At 36.9% G+C, this 22,555-nt stretch overlaps 1 protein-coding gene across 1 annotated transcript; it reads right to left on the bottom strand.

Annotated features, from left to right (window-relative positions):
* Positions 1-839: 839 nt before the first annotated feature.
* NGLY1 (N-glycanase 1) lies at positions 840-22,185 on the bottom strand. Its single transcript, XM_036403756.2, has 12 exons — positions 22,043-22,185; positions 20,874-20,988; positions 18,621-18,851; positions 15,051-15,210; positions 11,651-11,873; positions 10,803-10,924; positions 10,260-10,405; positions 9,969-10,079; positions 7,531-7,695; positions 6,054-6,242; positions 2,725-2,902; positions 840-2,289 (listed from the first exon to the last, which is right to left on the bottom strand). Exons 1-12 carry the CDS (start codon positions 22,168-22,170, stop codon positions 2,114-2,116), a joined length of 1,944 nt encoding a protein of 647 aa, XP_036259649.1. The 5' UTR covers positions 22,171-22,185; the 3' UTR covers positions 840-2,113.
* Between the last annotated feature and the right edge of the window lie 370 nt (positions 22,186-22,555).

The raw sequence follows: 22,555 nt of genomic DNA on the forward strand, positions 1-22,555 counted from the left end.
CAGCATGGGTTACTTATTCTTTCCTAAAATAAGCACTCCTATTCATTGCATGTGATCTTATAAATACAGAAGTACTTCTTCATTAATTAGACTGGCAAGGAATTTTTCCAACTTTTTAATTCATTCAACGTTTTTAAAAATGGACTTCAATTACTTTACTGTTTTAAGTTATCTGCAGCTATCACTCTTCCCTAGAGATTCTGACCAAAATTATGAGAAAATTAATTTATCTTACTACTTTTAAATATATTCTGCCTTCTGATTTCAAATTATCAGATGCAGTTAAGGAATTCTGCAATTCCTCAAGGCCCTCTAATACACTGCAAAAACAATTTCTGCTTTAAAGCAGTAACTCTTTCAGCTATCAAAATATTAAGTAGAAACAGTTTTGTTGACTGGTGGCACCTGAGTTGTCTTCCTTTTCCTTTTTCCTACCAAGGTAGTATCCATATTAGCCTAAAATACTCTTCTGTTGAGTTGCCACTCAAAAATCTCAGAAAAAGTGTTTAACTGAAACCAAATACAGTAGTTTTAAATGGAGACTGGCAAATTCACTTTGCATTAGTCAAGCATTGATAAACATCCTACCAGTGTGTACTCTTCCCTTCCAGTGTGTACAACACAGTAAGTACCCTGTCACTGTGTTAATCTGTATTGTAGGGGTGAGGCTCTTCTAATTCCCCTCATAAACTGTCCATTTACATTCTAAAGTATATAATCCATCACACATTGTTCTGCCACTTCTGAGCTGCCATAATCTACTATTTGTTAAGATTCCATTGTTCACTGTGCATATGCAGTTTTCTAATAAAATCTGAATAGTTTTGTATTTGCTTAGATTTGTTGAAAGGTCAGCAAACATTTATTTCAACATAAATTATTTTTGACAAACACTGGAAATCAATACAGAGGTTGGAAAGATCAGAAAAAGGAAGAAAAACTTTAAAAACACTGATCTTGAGAGCATCATCCTTAATTCTCACTTATTTAAAAATAAAACCATAGTTTGAACTTTGTATTTTAGTTCTATATTAGAGTCTCTCTTGTATAATCCAGGCAAGGCCTTCCTCACATTCTGATAAAGATTATCTAATCTGAACATTCACTCCATGTTTTATTCAGAGCACTGCAACATCTGATGTCTCCTGGATAGTATTTTTTATTATATTGATTGAAAATAAATGTAAACACTGAATTAACTGAACAGAAAAAAAAAAGTATACACTTTAACATCAAATTTGGGAAGAGTATTTAAAGCAAGTCAAGACAACAGCTTAAAAGGATTTCAACCTACGTGCCTAACTTGTAAAAGATTTATTAAGCAAATCTGAATTAATATTATTAAAAAGTACTTATAATGAATAACCTATTTTTTCATAGAAAAAAATATGATGTTCTTACTCAGTTTTAAGCCTCAATTTCATATCACAGGCCATGACAATTTCAGGTACATAATGAACACTTCTTTCAAAATGAGGCTATTTTCCCAGCAACCACCATGCTTCCAAATAGTTCTAGGTATTAAACACAGGTTTAATACTTAGACATCTAACAAGGAAATTTTGAAGCAATATTGAAATTAACTTAATTTCAGCACTTCTGGATACTACACAAAATCAAATTTTTTTAAAAAAAGTCTAAATCCTCTAATATTGTTTAAAATATTTTGAAATCATCAGAAAATATTTTGAAATCATCTGAATCATTTGAATCAACAGAATTCAATCTGTTTTCCCAAGCAGATTATAAAAACCAAAAAAAAACCAGCAAGCTAATCCCAAAACTCCAAATTAAAATCAATTACAATTACTTTGTGCTTCTATGATCATGTTTTGCTTCCTAAAAATTGTTTCCTTGTCATTGTAAAGTTTAAGAAAAGGGTACTTTATGGTTCAATCCCTTAATTTTTGTCTTTGTTTTTATAGCAAAGAGGTTTTCATTGTGATGTTTACCTATTCAATACACGTGCAGTTTCAAGTTGGTTTAATGGAAGCAGTGAAACAGGAAATAATCTGCCAGCAGAATGAAGAGGAATTGCCAACCAAATCTTCATGTTGTATCCATGGTATAATTTCTTCAAGGAATCCAAAGTACACTTCTGCAGTTCAGATTCTCAGAGGTCACTGAGTTTTATAATTATTTCCAAGCAATTTTCCCCACATCCTGTTAAGCTCTCTCTAAACAGCTGTGTGTGTTGCCATGCAGCTTCACCATCCCCTCCATTCAGAACTGCTTCCAACACAACTTCCGTTGCTCCAGAAAAATCTGAATAGGAGCAAAGATTTTTATCTGTTGGAGGAAAAGATAGAAAATTCAGTAAGCCACAGCTCCAGACAGTACATAATAATAGAATGCACATTAAAAATGCTAAGCTGTAATGGATGTTTAATGATTTCAGTTGCAACTACTCAGATTCACTTGCCACCAGACATAGAAGCATCTATCATTCCTAGTAAAACACAAGTATCTTGTGTTCACTCTGTGTTCCTGCTCGCCCTGCCCTGTTGCAAGTAGGACTGTGTATATTAATAAAACTGAGTTTTGTACCAGCTTTAATTAAATGTACAGTATTTTCTTGACTTTGCTAAGAAACGCTGTTGGAAAAGTAAAGAATATTCATATTGTGGTTTTAGTGTTTGCACAGTACTCTCTCCATATAAACTATTTATTTCCAGTAACACCTCTGCTACACGATATAATTCATTATTTAAATTCCACACTTACCTCCTATCAGAGCAATTTCTGCTGTAGGAGAGCGAAGTCTCCACTGTATTCTTCCACTATGAAATGTTTCACTGCTTGTCCTAACTGAAATGTTATCTATTTTTAGACCGACTGACTTGCACTCAAACTTCCAGGTGATGGAAGCAGAGGATGACCCTTCTTTTCGGGCTAAATAAACCTACATGGAAAGAAGACACAACCAGCATGTCAAAAACTGAGATGACCAACGCACATCTAATTAATCCTCATAACAAGGACATAAAAATTTTAAGATAGCACATTTTCATTCTTTGTCAAGCCCCTGAATCTTTAAAACTGTACAAAGTACAATTTTATATTAAAAACCTGTTTCTTCATCGCCAAGTATATTCCACAGTTAGGTAATTGTACACATTCACAGCCCCTTGCTAGGGAACACGAAACTATTTCAACATCCATAGTAAAGTTCAAGCCACAAAAACACCTAAGCTTATTATTTTTTAAAGGAGGAGTATTCAGGGTGTTTTTAAATGCATGTATCACTTCAGTTGTTCAGTATTGCTGATGGAAAGAATGGTGCAATCAGTTGACTCATCAGCTGTGGCTGCACACTGCTTCTCCTAGGACTTGATGTGTCTCAGTTAAAGCAAATCATACATGCCGACCATTTATAAATACCATATTAACATTATTTGAACTGTTACAACTTTGTATAATTTAATTTAGTCCCAATGCTGTCCTGAACTTCACCTGGCTGAAGAGCCACACTCACATATTAACATTCATAACGTTACTATGAACCCTCTCAAGAATTTGGTCACAAGTGCCTGACAGTTCTTTCAAGCGCAACATCTACCATCAGCAAACCTAAATAACAGACACTACACTCTAAAGAGTCCAAATTACTGCGATCATTTTGGATCCTAAATTAATAAAAGTTCTGTTATGTCAAAGCTTCTGATTAATATCATACTGAGTGGACGTAGTCCGCTCTTTATTTTTTAATCTTGCAAGAACAAACCAGAATAAAATTATTAGTAAAACAAACTACTGTGTTTTATTAAGATCCCACCCTAATATAGAAATGCAATTGACAGACTATTAAACAGAATTTTAGTATTACTATTTTCACATTGAAGTAAGCTCAAAACCTCTAAAGGTGTGAGGTCTTACACTGAAGATCACCTATGAAAATGTAATTTAAGCTGTTTTCATGTCAATGTAATCCTAATGCTCATTAAGGTGCTGACCTCCACATATTTTTTTGAGTATCTCAGCTGGTTCTAGCAAGAGCTCTCCCTTGATCAGATCCTACTGAACTGCTGTATTTGAGTAAGGAAGCCAAAACACCCCATTAAATACTACTTGGTTGAAATGCACTAAACTCAGTTTGGAACACTAGAAAAGCCTCAAACATTAGTCTGTTTCATCTATCATTATAATATCCAAGCATTTAATCAGAAAAAAAGAACTTCGTTTTCTTTTGTGTATTTTTTGACTTTCCTCTAACTTTCAAACTTGTTTGTTTTGTTTCTAGTATTATTTGAAAAATGTCTGAATTCAGAGGGAAAAAAATGTAATCAACCAACCAACTCATTCAATTCTCTTCCACCGCAGCAATTCTTCTGGAAAACAAGCCTTTCACCAATCCAGGGATTTCAGATCTATAGGTTCTTACACTATTACTATCACCTACTGTGGTCTGCCAGTTTGAGCCCTGGATACCAGGTTATCTCTGGGTAATGTGACTGAATTTGTGGTTTGTACCTGTTTGCATTGTGTACCATAAAACCAAGTGGTTATTCTCTGTTACTCTTCATCTAATACTTACAGATACATTTTCTGTGGCTTTTAGATTTAAATACCTTTCCATTCATCACATAATAAATGTTAACCAAGTATTACTGTAAAGGTTCCTTTGGCTTTTAAGTTCTTGGATGGCTGCTGAATCATACTCCAAAGCTGCATCTTGTACTAAAAGAAAAGGCAAACCCCAAATAACCTTTCCCTCTGCTGTTATCTCCCATTATACAAACAACACCCAAAGGAAAGTAATTTTAAATTCTAAGATTCTTACACACTTTTTGTAGGATGCAAATTCCTGCAAAACTAACATGCCTTACCCACAAGTCTGAGAGAGATCTGGAGCTGTAGCTCCTAATTTTTCAAAGCCATCATCTCATCCTTTTGAGGTGTTACTGAATACAAGGGTAAAGTCTTTTTGCCTGGTCTTATAGATTAGTCCCACCCTGTCTTATCTGATTAGTAGAGCTGAGAAAAATTGTAGTTTAGTTTCAGTGCAGGGACATGTTTCTTGCAAAAGTGAGGATAACTGATCATTGCAGAAGTGCAAACATAATGTACTATCAAATTTTTAGCAGATCATGGAGAAGCAGACAACATCTGTTTCTTACTCTGAGATTCTGTTACTTCTCTTTTACTATTAAGTCTACCCTGTTGTGACATCTTTTGTACAATTCTCCCATTTCTTTCCTTAGTCTGTCTCTTTAGGGCAGCATAGCCTCTTCAAGTGATTCCCCCACTGCATTTTGCAAGTCAGTTATGTACAGACCCAGGAGAGAAAATCTCAAGAGGCAGATACATACTTAGCTCCATTTTTATCAATGGGAAGCTAGAAGAATATTTGGTCAGAGACCCTTCAGACTAGTAAAATGACAGAGGAAAAAAGCACTAACATGCTCTAGTCCCTGACAAGAATGGTCAGTTCCACAGTTGGTAGCTGTTGTGGCAAAAGCTGTTTCCTAGTACATGGCCCCTCCCCACTCCACAGGTAGCAATTCTCTTCTTAGATTTAGAGCCTATGACTCTTGTGCTGCTCAGTCCTGACACTATGGAAGGACTCTGGGCAGGGTATACAATATTCTGGATAACTGATAAGTTTTTCTCTTCTTGCAGGTGGAATTGTATTATTTAGGATGGCAATTTCTTCCTTTGGCTGTACATCAAAGAGATATGATATGCTATAAAACTATTCTTAAAACAACAAATACCTTTTTTATTTCCAGATAAGTACTGCTTTTCAATAAAACAGCATTTTCCCACAAGCCTAAGAAGGAAGCCATTTTATAAATTTGGCATTCTGGCAAGGATTTTGCCTACCTGCAGAGAATTCAATCATCCTTTCTGAAAGACCAGTTAAATTTCTTTCTAATTTCCCGTACCATCTGGCAATCTTACTGAATCTTAACAACAGCATTTACTAACATCTGCTAAATTCTGTGGGCACCAAGAGAGGTTTTGAATCCAAACATTGGCAAGGGTTTTCTGTTTTACTGGAGTTATCATAATTTTACTGTACATTATAGGCTTTTAATAATTGCTATTCTTACCATTTTCCAATCTGTTTCAACCTTTCTCCAAATAGATTCTGCCTTCCAAACACCTGCTTCCCAGCCACTTATTTTTTCATTGTTATTGGAAATCCGTGTATAACTATCATCTATTACATTGTAGATGAGATGGAACAGTTTAGATGTCTTCTCCTTTTCAGAGGGAATAAAAACTACTTCTTTTCTTTTCTGAAAAAGCAAAAACATACAAGCACCTTCATTCCCCAATGCCTAAATTCCCTCAAGACTAAATTACTTTTAAACAGTATGTCATGGTTTTGCAATTCAGTTTTGCTGCCAAGTGAAAAAAAAAAAAAAAGGTAATTTTTAAGAGAGGTCATGTACAAAACCATTTCTGCAGAAGAAAAGTTTTAAACCAGTTTCTTACAGCACACTTGCAACTTTTCCAGAGCGAAGGAGTAATTTTATTTTTTAAATTTTCAAATAATTACTTTTAGAAGTAATTTTTGAACAAACTAACGTGAAGTAGTATCATCTAAGTAAGAAATGAGAGTTTCAGAACAGAAAATTTTTATGCTTTGTACATTGCTTGTACAGTGAATAAGTAAATGGTTATTCTGAATAGCAAACCTGTGACCACCATATATAGGTGCTAGTGTATGCCAGTTTACAAATCAACTTCAAAAAACTTAAAAGTACAAACTTTTTAACTTCAAGTATTATATTTAAGTAATTGTTCTTAAGAGTTTCAGAAATTAAGCCTTCCAAGCAACAGAGAACTGCAATAAACTATTAGTTTCTCAAACTAAGAAAATCTTAAGAAGCTCATTACTTTCACTTAACTGCTTCTGTTCAAGACAGTTAGATATTCCACATGATGGGATTGCTACAAAATTGAGGCCACATCTTTGCATCCTGACTGAAGCTAAATATTATTATGGTTCTGGGAAACTGTATCTTAGCATAAAGGTCAAGCCTTGCTTTTGGAAACAGTGAAAAAATACTGATGTGAAAATCAATAAAGCTTATTAAGAGATTGCTTAATTCACACAATTCTAATTGCTCCCACATTCTAGTAACAAAAATAGTTGGTCAAAACCTACTATTGGTTAAAACTTGGAAGTAACTAATAATACAAATACAAAAATTTTTTACACTTTCCCCAATTTCTCTCAACTAAATTAAACTTTCTAGTTCTGTCAACTAACTAACTTAAATGAAAAAAGTATTTTTAACTTCTAAGAAAAAAATATAACAAGGAGTCACAAACATTATTAGAATCAATAGACCACCATCAATTCTCAAAAATTACTTGACCTCTACTGAATTCACATGAAACTTTCACCTAATGTTTTTGCAAGATTCACTTATTTGAGCTGAATCTGGCTATCTACCATGAAGTTTTTTTGTTTTGTTTTTGGTGGGGGTTTTTTGTTTGTTTGTTTTTTTACAGATCATAATCACAGAGTCTTAGTTAGCTACCTCTAAGATGGTCACCAGTGCAAAAGTTAAATACCTCTGAACCAATTTCACCTCTGGCTACTCGCCAAGCCATTGAGCCTGATGTTCTTCCACCATACTCTCCGGGTTTAGGCGTTTTAGGAGAAATAAACTCAACAAGCTCCACGATAGTCCTTTCCAGGAGCTCTCTTTTTCTATTTTCTGACAAAGACTTTTGTCTCTGAAAAAAGACATTTAGGAAAAAAGAAAGCATTCAGAAAAAATGGTATTTGTAATTCTGCTCTAGAGTGACACCAACAGGGAAAAACAGAATTGAAAAAAATGGATTAACATTTTAAAGTCTAGACTGATTTTTAGAGCCATTAATCTTACACCACAAATACAAATACAAACTAGTCATAAGCACACAGTTATGTGACAGCAGTGTTTTCTCTAGGAACTTTCAGGCACTGTGTGGAATCTTTCAAAATAATGTTTGTGCTTTTTCTTTAATACATTTATTTGGATGATAAAACTCTTCCATAACAGTTTTCATAGCTATTCATATGTATACTGTACTATAGCCATTCTCAATATTATTTGGAGGAAAGACAAGGCAAGAATCATTTGTGGTCAAATTTTTCTTCTCTAAGGTGCAGTGACTTGGTTGGCAACAGTTTTGGTTTTGTGATTAAGCCCAAACAAAAATCTTTGAAAGCATTATTTCACTGAATTGGTCATAAACAAACCATGACATCTCTGTTTTCAGATGTCAGAAAATCAAGAAAAACTTAATTCCACAAAGATTAGTGAAAAATAAAAGAGAATTACATGTCTTTACCTACATGGATAGAACTATGAGCAATTTTTTGGTAAACAACTTTGAAAAATTTTATTGAGATATTAGTGTTTTGTCTACATGATCTTCATGTCAAATATACAAATCTGGAATGTGAAGCCTTTCATTCTTTTAACTGTGGATAAACTCACATGGGGCTGAAAAAAGTTCAACATTGAGCATATACATTATTACACAAATCATCTTTTTTTCTGCTTTGGTGATCACCCAAGGCATGCACACTCAGCCCACTGGGACCTGAAACTTGAGGCTGATAAGCATTTCAATTATCTCAAAAGTAGTTCTGACCCCAGCCAGTTTTGCTAATAGAGATTACACAAAAGAAACATTTGAAGACATTTCTGTTCCAGACAACAATGTGGAACTGTATAAAGGAAAGTAGATACAGAGAAATTATGAGAAACAGCTCCAGCTGAACAAATTCCAGATGCCAAATACCAGTTCTAATACAGCAAGGGGGGGAAACACACCTCTACTTGTGTTGATGGATGACAACCAGTGGTTGCAGCAGTTTTCCATGAAACATCATGCCTTCCTGAGTCTAACAGCTGCCCTGACACTTAGGATATCCCTGTGCAGCCCTGCTGATCTTGATCCAGCTCAGTGGAAGCTTGATACGGTTTATCCTAAATTAACAATACCAATCCACAATTTCCTTTAGGCATTTTGATGCTCTGGTTACTCTTCTCAGTGCTCTGCTCCGTGACTCTAATTTTTCATTACTGTTAAAATTATTTCAAGCCCTGGTCTCAAAATATTAGTCCAGCTCAATTATTCACAATCTTAATGTATGGCTATAACTCTCAAGCCAGCAGGCCTCAAAAAAGGCATAATCTGTTCTTTAAGTCATCAGCTGTATACTACCACTGGAACTAAAGTTTCCATGCATGGGAATTAGCCTATAAGGAAAGGAGGACAAAAATGGAAACCTCAAGGTGGTTAAAGGTTTTATGGTATTCTAGTATATCGAATCAAGTTCCTGGTGTCCCAAGTAGGAAGTGGAAAAAGCTTAGCAGAGAAGTTCTGCAACCATGACATGCACGTGCAAATGGCTCCATGCATTTTGGGGATGTTAAGCAGGAACAGTGTAAATACACATGGCTCTGAGTCAAAGCTCTGCTGATGGTATCAACACCTTTTGGAAGTCTTGGAAACAGCCCATGAATCATTCCTCTCCTTTCCTAGAGCTTGTAAAAAGTCATTGAAAGCAAATTAAACCCGCATTTCTTACAACTGTAAATGCTACTGTTTTAAAGTTATAGCAGCCCTGATGTGGAAAACATTCAGTCACCCTGAAGGAGTCCAGGTAGTTATTAAGGAGTTGCAGTTTACTCCCAGCAAGTGTAAGTCTGCTCCAAAGTCCCTCAGAAAAACAATATATATACACACACATCTGTGTATGTAAGAGATAATATGATAAATAATGGTATGTAAGAGTCTTATTTCCCACAAGTTCAGCACTGCAACTGATTCCTATGTATTCAGGGTAAAATGAGTAATTAACAGCATTTTTTATATCTGTAGTGCATGGATATTCCTGTGAGGCTACCAAATGCATTCAAGATTCAAAAAATCTGTGAAGTTTGAGGACCTCACAGATTTCTGCAGATACTTGTGTTTCACTCTCAGAAGCCCACTGAAGCAAAGTTACATACCGTTCTATTTAGTGCATTAATTGTCTCTCGCAGCATAGCTTCACTGAGCGCTGTCCTTCTAGAGAGTACTTCTTCATGTTTACTGCTGTATCTCCAGGTGACATCAACCACCTCAAGCACAAGTGGAAGAAAATAAAGCAACCAAAAACTTCCATATATCTTGCTTCACTTAAAGAGGTTAGTTAATAAAAGTACGCTTTTCTGCAATAATTCTGAAAATCACACCAAAGTGGAATACACTGCACGCTTGCTTAGGGCAAGTTTGTTTATTATTAGCATCATTACTCCTACCTCATCTTTGGAGAATGCAATTATGTAGGAGAGCTTCTTTCCCCAGCCAGCTTCATAGAGAAGAGGCTTATCACAGACATTTTCACAAGGATCACAGTGAAGCCATCTTTTCTGACATGAAGAATATACTTCGGTCCACACATGATCTACGTAACAAAGGCCAAGAATAAACAATGACTTATAAAGATAGAGCCTCTATTCTAATCTTGCAGAATATTGTAACTTTTTTCCAATTTCTTAAATGAACAGGTGAAAGAACATGTTTTCTGTTCATCTACATATAGAAACTATTAAAACTTCCTTTTTCTTAGGATCAGTCCCTTACATTCAGCTGAAGATTGTATCATTCTGAAATCATCATCTGACCTTACCTGCAGAACTGTACTTCACCTCATCAGGCAGGACAAGAAATTGAACGTATATTGTCTTTGTTAGCTGACTGTGTAACTGCACATGCTGCCTGATGATCTGAGAGACATAAAATGCATAACCTGCTTTTGCACAGGTTTGTATTAATGTTACAATACTCCAGAATACGGATACCTGTATGGTCCCAGACGTATCTTGCTTCAAACCCTACAGCTCTGCAGCACAGTGTAAAACAGTTGGCCCACTCGCCACACCGTCCACGTCTGGTTTCCAGAAGTTTTTCAGGGTTGTTATACCTATAGGACAAAAACAACACAAAACAAGAACAATTAAAAATACATTTCACCTTTCAGAAATCTTTACATTGTGTTCTGATGATCTGAACAGACTTCAGTATCAATCAGTCCACAGAAGATAATGGAAATAATTGCTATACTGCACAAAATACATCTGAACAGAATGCTACCTCAACTCACATCACTCCATCATACATTTATAGCAGCATCAAAACAAATCTGGTTAAGTTTTCAAAATTGATTTAGACATCTTAAAATATTACTTTTATGCTGATTCTTCAAACAGTTAGAAAAATGTCTAAATGCCACAAAAGTATAAATAAATTGTATATTTGCTCTTCTGCTATAGACTCAGCAAAAGATGTACATTACACTGTGATTACCAGCAGAAGTGAAGTTTTCCCTGCAATAACAAAACACTACCTACATATAGTTGCCAATATTAACATATTTTATTTAGAAGCTGTAGTTAATCAAATAATATTAAAAAAAAGCCCCAAACAAGCCAGGCAAGTATTCAGAACAAGTCCACATAAGAGAAAGCACATATTGTTTTTAAAAATCTCTGATCTTTGAGAGAAATTGCTGGTTCATCAAACATTCTATCATGTTACTTAAAACAGCTTCTCTACTCTCTGAATGAACAACTTCTCACCTGTTCACAAAATGGACAAATACAAAGCTGTTTCTTGAAAGAAAAAAGACAGCAAGTTTGTGTATGCTCACCTTGGGAATCTATTACAGAGCTGACACTGGTTGCAGTAATGGTTTTCCACTCGTCTGGCATCCCACCTTAAATCATCATCAGTAGGCAACAGGTAGCCACTTTTAGGCTCTGTCTGCCCACCACACCTGCTGCAAGGAAGACTATTTACCCAATGAAAAAAGGAAGTCTTAAACCAGTCCAAAAGCTCCAACAATAAGAAGTCCTCTTCACTCACATGTGCACCTGTAAAATTTATACAACAGACAGTTAGTTCAAATGGAAAAGTAATTTACTTGAACTTGACAGTGCCTATGCAAATTAGCATCTCTGGGCCTTTATATATTTTTATATAATTTTAAATATAAAATCCATATTAAAAAGCTTTGTATATTACTTAAACACATACAAAAAAGAAAATCTAAATTGTCAAGAATGAGTAAGTTCAAACTTAAGAACAAAAAACTGCAGTACTTAATACTACAGCTAGAATGAGAATAAGAAATTGCTCAGAGACATGAGTCAGATTTACATTTCAGCCTTGTGAAGCTCCTGATGCCCTTCATACTCTTCCAGGACTTTGGAACAGAGAGTTAATTATATTTCTCTCCAAAATATTTTCAAAATATTCATAGGAATAACAATTGCTTTGATTTCAACATACCAAAGAACCAGACACTGGCAACAATCTAAACAACCAGGTGTACAGGCTTTCTATAAACAGACCTTCTACAAACACAGCCTAATTATTGTAGAAAATATGTATATACCATGCATACATGTTGAGTTTGTTCTAATTTCAGCAAATAAACACCTTTCTCAGCTTACCCAAGGCAGACACAGGATGTCTTTTGTTTTCTACTCTAGCTGATTTCACCACACCAGACTCTTCTGGCTCATTTTCCTGCTTACAACAGGAGTAAGAATCTACTTACATATTCTCACTGTTCTGACACCTGGAAATAGCCCCATTTTACCTAAAAAACAAATCTAAAAATCCAGCTTTTCAAGAAAGATCCATTCGCTTAAACTTCTTAGAATCTTTAAATGCACATCCTGTTACAATGTGCAGAGAGATACTCTTCCTTCTCAGACACATAAATATTCAAATAATTCTTCCTAATAACTTTATCACCTAGGCCACACTGCAATCATATGTATTACTGCCTGATTATTTTTATGCACTACAGCTTTATTCTAGTCACAGTACAGACAGGTTTGACTAATGAATATTAACATATAAAATAAATTTGTAAAAATGCTGCTAAAAGGAAATTGAAGGCAGTTGAACTAAAAATTTATGCACTTTTTCAGGATGGTGAAAAAAACCCTAAGATGAGTGTTTAAGCTCATTTCACATCTTGCTCTGAAGCTGTAGCCATCCTTGGTACAAAAGGCTCTGTAGGAGCACTAATGCCATTAAACACACATTGCCATGATCATGAAGTGCATGGGAAGAGATCACCTGTTAATCAAAGCAAAAATACCTGACTTCTAATTATAGCAAAATTTCCATTTTTACTCATGTATGTGGAAAACCTTTGTGCCTCAACACTCAGAGAAAGGCTCACTGCTTACAGCATGGATATGCTTGTACATTCAAACTTTTTGCTAAAAGCTGAATGAGAAGATTACTAGCACAGGCCATACTCTCTTTTCCTGGATAACAACATTCAAAAACTAGAACCTATCTGTGAAAATATGACTGCTACACTATAAACATTCTTCCCTTGATTTGCAAAATAAATCCTTCATTAAAACATCACATGGAAAAATGACAAATACGATTTATTTGAACAGAAAACAGTTGGCTGTGAGACACAGCTATTTTTGACTGTTCAGTCTATCTTTCTAATGAAATGTGGCAAAGGGAAATAATAAAATCAAAGCTGTAATTCTCACCAAATGACTGTTATCTTCCTAGTCTTTATGAGCCAAAAATGCTCATTTTGTGTTGCAAGGCCTATCCTAAAAACAAGTGTTGCCTAGCACCAAGTATTTATTCCTAGAGGTGACAGTCTTAATACAGCAGGACAGAAACCAAAGAAGCTGAAAGCCAATTACCCAAACATCTCATACACAGTTCATTCCAAAACAAATGTTTCTATAAAGCTCTTGAAAAATGCTTTCAAGCGTGGAATTCCATCCCTTCCCCTTTATCTGTGTCTAAATTAAGGTCTGGAAGCCATTTTGACTAAATCAGCCTGATGGTTTGGGAAGAAGCACTCAGGACACTATCCTCCCCCTTCGTTCCCCTTTTTAAACAATGTGCCAGTAGTATTAGAGTCTAAGAGGCAGGCTTGTTCTTTATTTTTTTCCTTTGTAAAGAAATTAAATAGTTGTAATTTATTACTGCTAAATCTCTTTTCCCCACTGTTTTGTCCCATGCTGCTGAATAAGAATGCTTTTTACTTGTTCACGTGGTTTCTTACTTCCCAACACAGTTTTATAAAAGAAAAATTAGTAAGAAAATCCATTGTCAAAAATTTCCTTAATGCCAAAGACACAATTACATATTACCATGTAGCTGTATGAGACACCACAAAGTAATTTATAAAAAACATGCGAAGAGATTATTTTTGGTTTGCAAACCAACAGCATTCTTATAAAGTTAGCAGAATTGCTTGAAACAGTCTTCTATCAAAGATTCATGGTAAAGAAGATTTTTTGTTTAAATATGATCTTGGAATTGTATTTTTAAAAATATTTATCCTACAGAAGTAACATTTCACCATACCACTGAAACAAATCTAAAGCCATCACCTGAAAATAGAAATATGTCATTTTAACTGACAAAAACTTCATACATTCAAAACAAATTCCTATTTATGAAGAAAATATAAATTTTAAACACTGATGCCACAAGTATTTATGCCTACATTTCATATCTAGCTCCATGAGGAACAGGGAATAACCCTATTCATTTAAACATTAGGAAGGAAAGTGATCATTAGTTTGAATCAGGTTGTATCTTGGAAAGATCTCATTCAAAATCTCACCAATATCACGTTAAAAAAGAGAAGTGGTATTTAAAATTTTTATTCTGAATTTAGAACTGTAGTACATACAGGAAAACTGCATTCTGAGAATTTCATAACAATGACTACTTGAACAAGAAGCTCCCCTCCTCTTCTTGTAGCTATTTCTTTTGAGATTCAAGGAATGCAACATTTGTTTCCCCAGTGTTTTTTTCTACTAATTCAGAAATTAAGAGTCCAAAATTTCTACATAAAAGCTGTAAAAGATGGATGACAAAAGCAAAATAAAAATAAGAGAAGTAAGCAGTAAATTAGCAAGAAGGCAATTCTAATTTAGAAACAGCATTTGAACCTGCAGACATATGACCAAACACACACCAACAATGTGTGCTATGTTTGAAAGAACATTTCCACTTTCATATACACTCTAACTTGGCAGCATTACCTTTGTCCAGTCTCGTAGCTTGTGCTAGCTTTTTCTGAGCTTTACTTTTCAATTCCTGGAGGGGAATTGCAGCCAGTGCTTTTTGCTGAATAGAAGGATTCTCATACATCAATACAAGACCCTCAAATTTTGTTTGAAGTGTTTTCAAGATTGTTGCAGCCTGCAAAAGGATTTTCAATCACAAGATGATTTATGAATTTTCACCTTCAGGTAGAATAACCAAGATCTCCTATTTTAGTTTAAGTCAGTCATAATTCTTTGTTCATATTTACATTACATATTTATTTACAGGTGAAATGTTTATTTGCAAAGATATCAACAAGAATTGAAGACACCACCACCCAAACTGTAAAGCTTGCTGTCTCTGAGCATTCTGAATGATGTCTTGAGTGAAAAATCAATTAACTTAGGGAGAAAACTGTTTTTAGAGACACCTCTAATAGGAAAGTCTTTGACTTCTCTTCCCCATCTAATCCCCCCCACCTTTCTTTTGGACACCTTTATCCAAAATCCACAAAAAGACATGCAATCACTTTTATTTTCTGGACACTGCTACACTGGTTTATAGAACTATATTATTCATGAATTCTGCTTATTATTTCTTATTCATGAATGTTGCTTGTCTGTTTCTACTTCCTTCTTTTATAGATCAGCTCTGGTAGAGGTTTATATAGACAGCCCAGGAACCAGCCACTGAACCACGCAGTCTGTTTCAGGAGCAACTGGATAGAAGAACAAGGTTTCCTTCAGTCAATTATCCTGGGTGTCATCAACATTATTGTGTGCATGTTGCACACAATAAGACACACACATAGATACCAAAACTAACAGCTGAAGTTAATAATAATGAAGCTGATAGCTGAGCAAACCATTTGTTCCCATTTAAAAGGGAAAAATACAGAAGGTGAAATGGGATTTTGAAAGTAAGAGTCTGGCATAGTTTTGGGTGACTGCTAAATTACCTTTTCTCTATTGCTACATCATGTTTCAGCCTTTAGCCTTGTTAACTACAATTTTAATTTAATCAAAAATGCAATGCTTTCCTAAGATGCTTGCAGCAAATGCAGTATCATACACCCAGGTGTGAGAACTCTTCAGAAGAAAACGTCTAAAGGAGCACTCAAATGACAAGTGATTGTTTTGATGTTGTTACAGTACTTCAGGATCAGTCCTTAATTTTCATAACTGCTAAAACAGAACAGAGTTTGTTTTGCTTTTCCTGGAGCTCATCAGCTGTAGGTAACTAGTTTAACATCATAAACTCCATTGTGTCCAGATTCATTTAATGCAAGTTGAAAGGAAGAAATAAGGGACATTAGAGACTGCCAAAGGCCTTATGATCCATCAGCTTCCTGAAAGGGTATGCAGGGATATTGCTCAGCACAACAGGAAGTCTCCCAGACTCTTTGACAACTCAGGTTTCTGATGCAAAACCATCAGTGTTACAGTAGTGCTTAATCTGCTTTATAAAAGCCACTGTATGAAGTGTTATGCAAACATTTAATCGTAGAAGCCAGGTGAACCTTGCTGCAGCTCTAAGTTTGGATACACCTTTCCTCCTGTAATCACTATGCCATTCAGGAAGGGATCAGAATCCATCCACCAGAATTAACAACTAGCCATAGCTCTCCTTCTCCTAAGTCTCAAGAATATTTTATGACAAGAAAAGCAGAAGAAAACAATGAGGCAAATTCATGGTGGGTTAGGTTTCTAGAACTATGTATTTATGAATATTCCTCTGTTCTTTCAAGTAAGCTTTTCCCTGAGTTTACCAGGCCTCCCATGAATGACAGGTGAAACACAGGCAAGAAAAAAATGCTTGCACTACAGAAACAACTCTAAATCTCTCTGACATCTGTCAGCAGTGCATACAACAATAACACAACTGTAACTCTGCAGCGTACTCACTGGAAATCAAACCCCCCACTGCTGTGCAAGCAAAATGGCCAAGTCACTGCCAGACTTCCTTCCAATCAATTCAGACTATAAAGACCAAATTCAATGGCCCAGAGACCTATCAGTCTCCCCAGATTTAGGAATCAGCTAAATACAGCATTCTAAAAGAGTGCCAACACTGCATTACTAATGCCTCTAAATAGTAGTAAGTTTGGTTCCATCACCCAAGCATGGAAAATGAATAGTTTCAGAGAAATGGATCCACAATTCTGATGGCTAGTGTATGTTGGAGCAGAATAACTAGAAATTGAAAGGATTAACCTCAGAATACATCGTGTCAACATTGTGCAACACCATTGTCATTGCAGGTTCAACTTTTAAAGCTTCCCTTACTAAGCAATACAGCAGCAGCAAATCCCTCTGCAGGTTCCATAATTGCTTCCAACCACCACTGCAAAAGTGGCTGAAACAGTAAAAATCTAGAAGCAGGCCAAAAAAATCAACCCAGAAACCTCCAAACAAAGTAAAACAAATCCAGTCAGCACATTTTAGAGGCAACTACTGCCATGCTAACATAATTAGATTAAATGTCTCAATACAACATGCCTACAACAGTAGCTTTCCCAAAAGACCTGTTGTGTGCGGATGGTTCATTCAGTGCTCTCTATCCTCAAAAGCTATCACTTCAAATAATGCTTTGCCATTTCTCATTCACTGACTTGGGTGGGCACTGGGAAGAAACAGTATGTCATGATTCATATCCAACAATATACTGATAATAATAACATAAAACATGCAAACTGTGTTTAAGGATGCATGGGAAGTGAGCTTTTGGAAGGATTCATCTTACACTAACTTTGAGATTAAAGTGACACTGGTTCTAGGAGGAAAAACTCTTCAGAAAGTTAAACCAAAGCATCCTTAAAAGCTTCTATCAAGAGGTGTAACTTTGTTTTTCAAAGTTGTATGAAGTGCTGAGTCTTCTCCCATTAGGCCCATTAACATCAGATGAAAGGACTTTGTTCTGTCTTGATCAGGAACTTCATCTCAATTTCTTGGACAAGGGAAACTTAGCCTAAATAACTATAAATTTGTCCTTGTCTGGCTAAATTTCTGTTTTTAATGACAGGCACATGTGAAAAAAGAAAGCCCTCCTCACAGGCTACACATAGAGATCATAATGCATGAACCAAGACACCAACAATTATAAGCATTATGGTTATGCTCCTTTTCTTATGATGGTACTCAAACACCAAACATAACCCAAGTCTTAGATTCCCACTCTCCCCCTTGTTCTCCCATTTGCTGCTCCTTTTCAATACATATCTGCTTTTTTTCTTGACACTCTGATCAACAGAATATTCATGGACATCTTCAACAAAATCTCTTGCTAATATTCTGTTTATGGCACATTTCATGATTAATTTGTATGTAAACTGAAGAAAACACTCAAAAACCTTCAGAAACCACTGGGGGGAAAAAATGTCTAGTCCAACCTTCTTAAAGCAAGATTAGCTATGTGGTCAGACCAAGGTGCTCTAGGCTTAACAGTGTGCTTATCTGGAGTCTACTCATTTTCTCTGACAGTTAACTTTCTAAGTCCTAACAGTTAATTCTTCTTCAATCTTTATATGCAAGACTAATGAGCCTATGAAGTTTGCAGATTATAATTACCATTTCAAGAGATTGCACAAGTGATGTTTCTGGTTGCTGACGGGCAGGGGCAACAGGTCTCGAAGGCCGTTGTGCAGCTGTCTGAGTGCTGCTGACAGCTTCAGAGGATCCTGATCTGTGGATTTGGTTTGACTCATTCAGTCTGCTACTCCTCTCTCCAGCAATTAAGTCTCTGATTTTACGTAGCTGCTCAATTGAAGCTTCCTTAGGGAAAACCAGGTGAGTTTCTCCCTGAAATTTAGATAATTGAATTCAGCAGTTAATGCATGTCTAAGCTGGTCAATGATCTGTAGCTATAGCTGAACAGTTTACTGGAAGTTAGCACCCTAAGGCTTGGCAGCATTCAGCTTTTTAGATTAGGTCCCCTTCAATAGAAGCTTGAAGCCTCTCACAGCTTCAGAAGCCTACCAGATAAAGAACCTAGAGTCAATCTAGAGAAACAGGGTTCCTAACAACATGCTTTAGTTAGTAACTTATTTTGTGGAGCCATTCATGGGCTATGTAGTGATGGTTTGGCACAGAAAGCAGCAATAACAGAAATGAAAAATTAATGCTCAGTTCTCGTAGTACAGTAATTAAATCCTAGGCAACACAGAAGACATCCAAAGTTGAGGGAAGACGCCCCTAGAAGAGCATATGCTGGAAATTCTCATACATACTGGTATCTTTTATGTTGAAGTTTAAGTTCTTAGATAGGCAATATTACTCTTATTACAACTGGTACCTGGGTTGTTTCTTGGGTTTTATTTTTGAGTGCAACATGATTACTGGTAACATAACAAGAGATCAGTAATTATGACAGAATCAAGTATCTGTGTACTTAACATAAAGGAACAGGTTACTAAAAACATGAATATCCTGAAGCATTCATCCTTTACCAGTTTCAGTTTCTACCACTGCAGCACTTCTATTTATTAAGGTAATTTGTTTACCTGCAGTTACTTGAGGTCACATATCACTGCAGATGGAGGCTTGGTGATAATACTTAAAATCACCCCAAAACTAAATAGAACGTATCAATCCCTTATCAAGCAGAAACAAAAGAAGGAACAATATTAGCCATGCAGTTGAAGAGAAGTTTGTAACTCCAGCTTTGACTGACACAGTAACTCTAAGACTTAGACAACACACTCTCAGAGACCTGCCCTTAGCTACACCACCCAGCTCCTGGTTAAAATACACTATTAAAAGTCTCCTGAGCACCAGCCTGAGAATAAATCCACAAACCATTTCTCCCTCTGCAGTCACCACTTCTTTCAGTACCCTTTTTTCTTTTAATTAAAAAATTACAGTAATAACTTTACCCAAAGAGAAGGCAGAGGTCTCAGGACAGCTGGACCTAAGTAACATAACGTACATATCCATACAGTTTGTGGCATCAAACAGACAAATTAAAGCAAAGCAAGAGCTTTGCACCGTTAAACAAGAGCTGGGTTTTTAGACCAGCTTTCCAGTAATTATAAAAAGTGCTTCTGGTTTAACAAGCTTTGGCAGTTTAAGTTCCACCAAGACAGGGACCACCTCAGAACACAAAGCAATCTTTGAAATGCATCCTTCTGGCTGCAACAGAATCAAGATTCACGCAACACTATTTTAGAATAACATTTCATAACTTTTAAAAATGGGTTTTGAAGGACTCACCCTCCTACTACTACTTGAACAGTCAGTCTATTGCCCTTCACTGCTGTCATGACAACACCAGTACTTGTGCAGCTGCACTGTGAATTGGCTGAAAAACATTTCTGGTTTTGTTTTGGAAGATTAAGTTTTCATCAAATCAGCTTCCCTTATCTAAATCACTACAGGGCCCTACTAATGGTAGGAACATGAAGAAGAGCAGGGCTTTTTAAATTTTCTTTTTCTCTCTTTAAAATGGCAGTTTCAATCCCCATTTACAACGTCTGATGTTTACCAAAGAGCAGATTACTACAAAGAGAAGGGGTTTCCACCCTGCTTCCCACCACTTCCTTTGTGCCAGCATGGATATGTATCCAGCCATTCAGTAAAGCAGCAGTGCCTGAGCAGCAAAACAAAAATCTTGTTATGCATTAGGTTAGCTCACCATTTTTCTGAAACAGCCACATCTGTATTCTCTGCTGGTTAGCTACAGATATTTGCAGACAAGAACTGAAAGAAAACACCAACTGCCCTAAAATCTACTGCCTTGCAACTAGAGAAGCAGAAAAAAAATCCAATTTTAAATTTTACTATGTAAACAGATGAAGATACCTGAAGTTACTACATTATACTCACCTCTTGAAACCCCATCTCAAATAAACATTCAACAGCTCCTCTGACAGGCAACAACCTTGTGGAAAATGCTGGATTTCCAATCCGAATTAATCTGTATTTTTCCTCATAGGGATTCCTGAACAAATTGAAAGTTATAATTATATCTGCAAATGAAGTAGACACTTAAAAGCTGGGTTGTTTAGTTTCATTTACATCACTTGAGTAAAACCTACATAAAACTTTGACTTTATAAATGTTTTTTTGTACTTAGTTCTGAGTTACCAACTGATGCTAAAGATTAGCTTGCAACTTATGTTCAAGAATTCATGTTTTGCAGTCATACCCAACAGGGCTAAGTCTGTAGTGACACTTAGAGACAACTTCACATCCCCTTATACCTGGTGCATTCCAATTGAACCTGACAGATTAATGCTGGATGGCTTTGGTCCCACCACGGAAGCTGTGCTAAACTGCCTGGTACTTGAGTGGAACGACTGTGGTCTCCGTACCACCTCTCAGTTCCACTTTCAACTCCTTTAAAAACCTTTTTCTCTCGCCTCTTTATTTAAAAGAACCCAGCCCGGGACTCGCCATTCTCTGTCACACAGCAGCTTTAACAAGTGGCTGACAAGGAAGACACAGACAGGAGGGGCAGCCCATACACCTGGAGACACCAGGAGACACCAAGGTCAATCACACGTACTGCCGACTACGGGCACCCTACAGAGCCACCTCGCAGAAACTCGGCCATAATTAACTCTTGGTACCAGCCTTGCGAAGTCAGACGCATACGGCAAGCAAAAAAATACAATTAAAAAAAAAAAGTCAAAATTAAGTAAAAAATAAGTTTAAATCAAGTTAAATTACTTGCTGTGCATCCACTTTTTTTTAGGTAGCTCAATACCCACCTAAGGTGGAAAATCAGGAATAAGGCATCATTTTGCTGTTAATACACAAACTCCTAAACTTTCAAAACAAACCAACCGGCAATAAATAAAGAAACAGAAATCCAGAACACTACACCCCTGTTAATGTAAGCAACATTAATTTTAAAATAACGACAAAACCACACGAGACGCTTCTGAGGTCCGGTATTACACAACAGAACCGAAGACGCCGCGCGGAGCCGGGGAGCGGCCGGCGGGACCCTGCGGCACCGCCCGCAGACCGAGGGCGGCGACCCCGCTCACCGGAGGATGTTGTCAGCGTAGGTGAGGAGCAGCCGCGAGGCCTCCAGGAAGATCTCCCTCCTGTTCTGGCACAGCTCGCTCACGGCGGGGGAACCCGCCGAGGACGAGAGCCCGAGGGCGGCCGCCATCGCTGCCCGCCCCCCGCGCCGCTCCGCCCGCCCCCGGCGCTGCGCCAAGCGCACGCGCCGGGCGAGCACAGAGCTCACCGCTCTCAGCCGGGCAGCACCGCCCGCCGCTGGGCGCATGCGCAGTAGGAGCAGCGGGGTCACCGCTCGCAGCCCCTGCGACCACAGCCGCGCGTTTGGGAGGAGCCCTAAAGAGCCCCCTTAAAGGGTTTAACCCTGACCCCGCACCCCCCAGGGCAGCGGCACCTCCCTGTGTCCCAAAGCAGCTTCTTTCACCCGGTGTGCAAGGCACCAATCAACGTCCAGGGTCGAGGTATTTGAGTTATAGATCTGCGCAGGAAGGGGTGCACAAGGCCAGCACGATGACTACCAAAATTTATTACTATTT

The sequence above is a fragment of the Molothrus ater genome, chromosome 1, assembly GCF_012460135.2.
Source record: "Molothrus ater isolate BHLD 08-10-18 breed brown headed cowbird chromosome 1, BPBGC_Mater_1.1, whole genome shotgun sequence".
NCBI lineage: Eukaryota > Metazoa > Chordata > Aves > Passeriformes > Icteridae > Molothrus > Molothrus ater.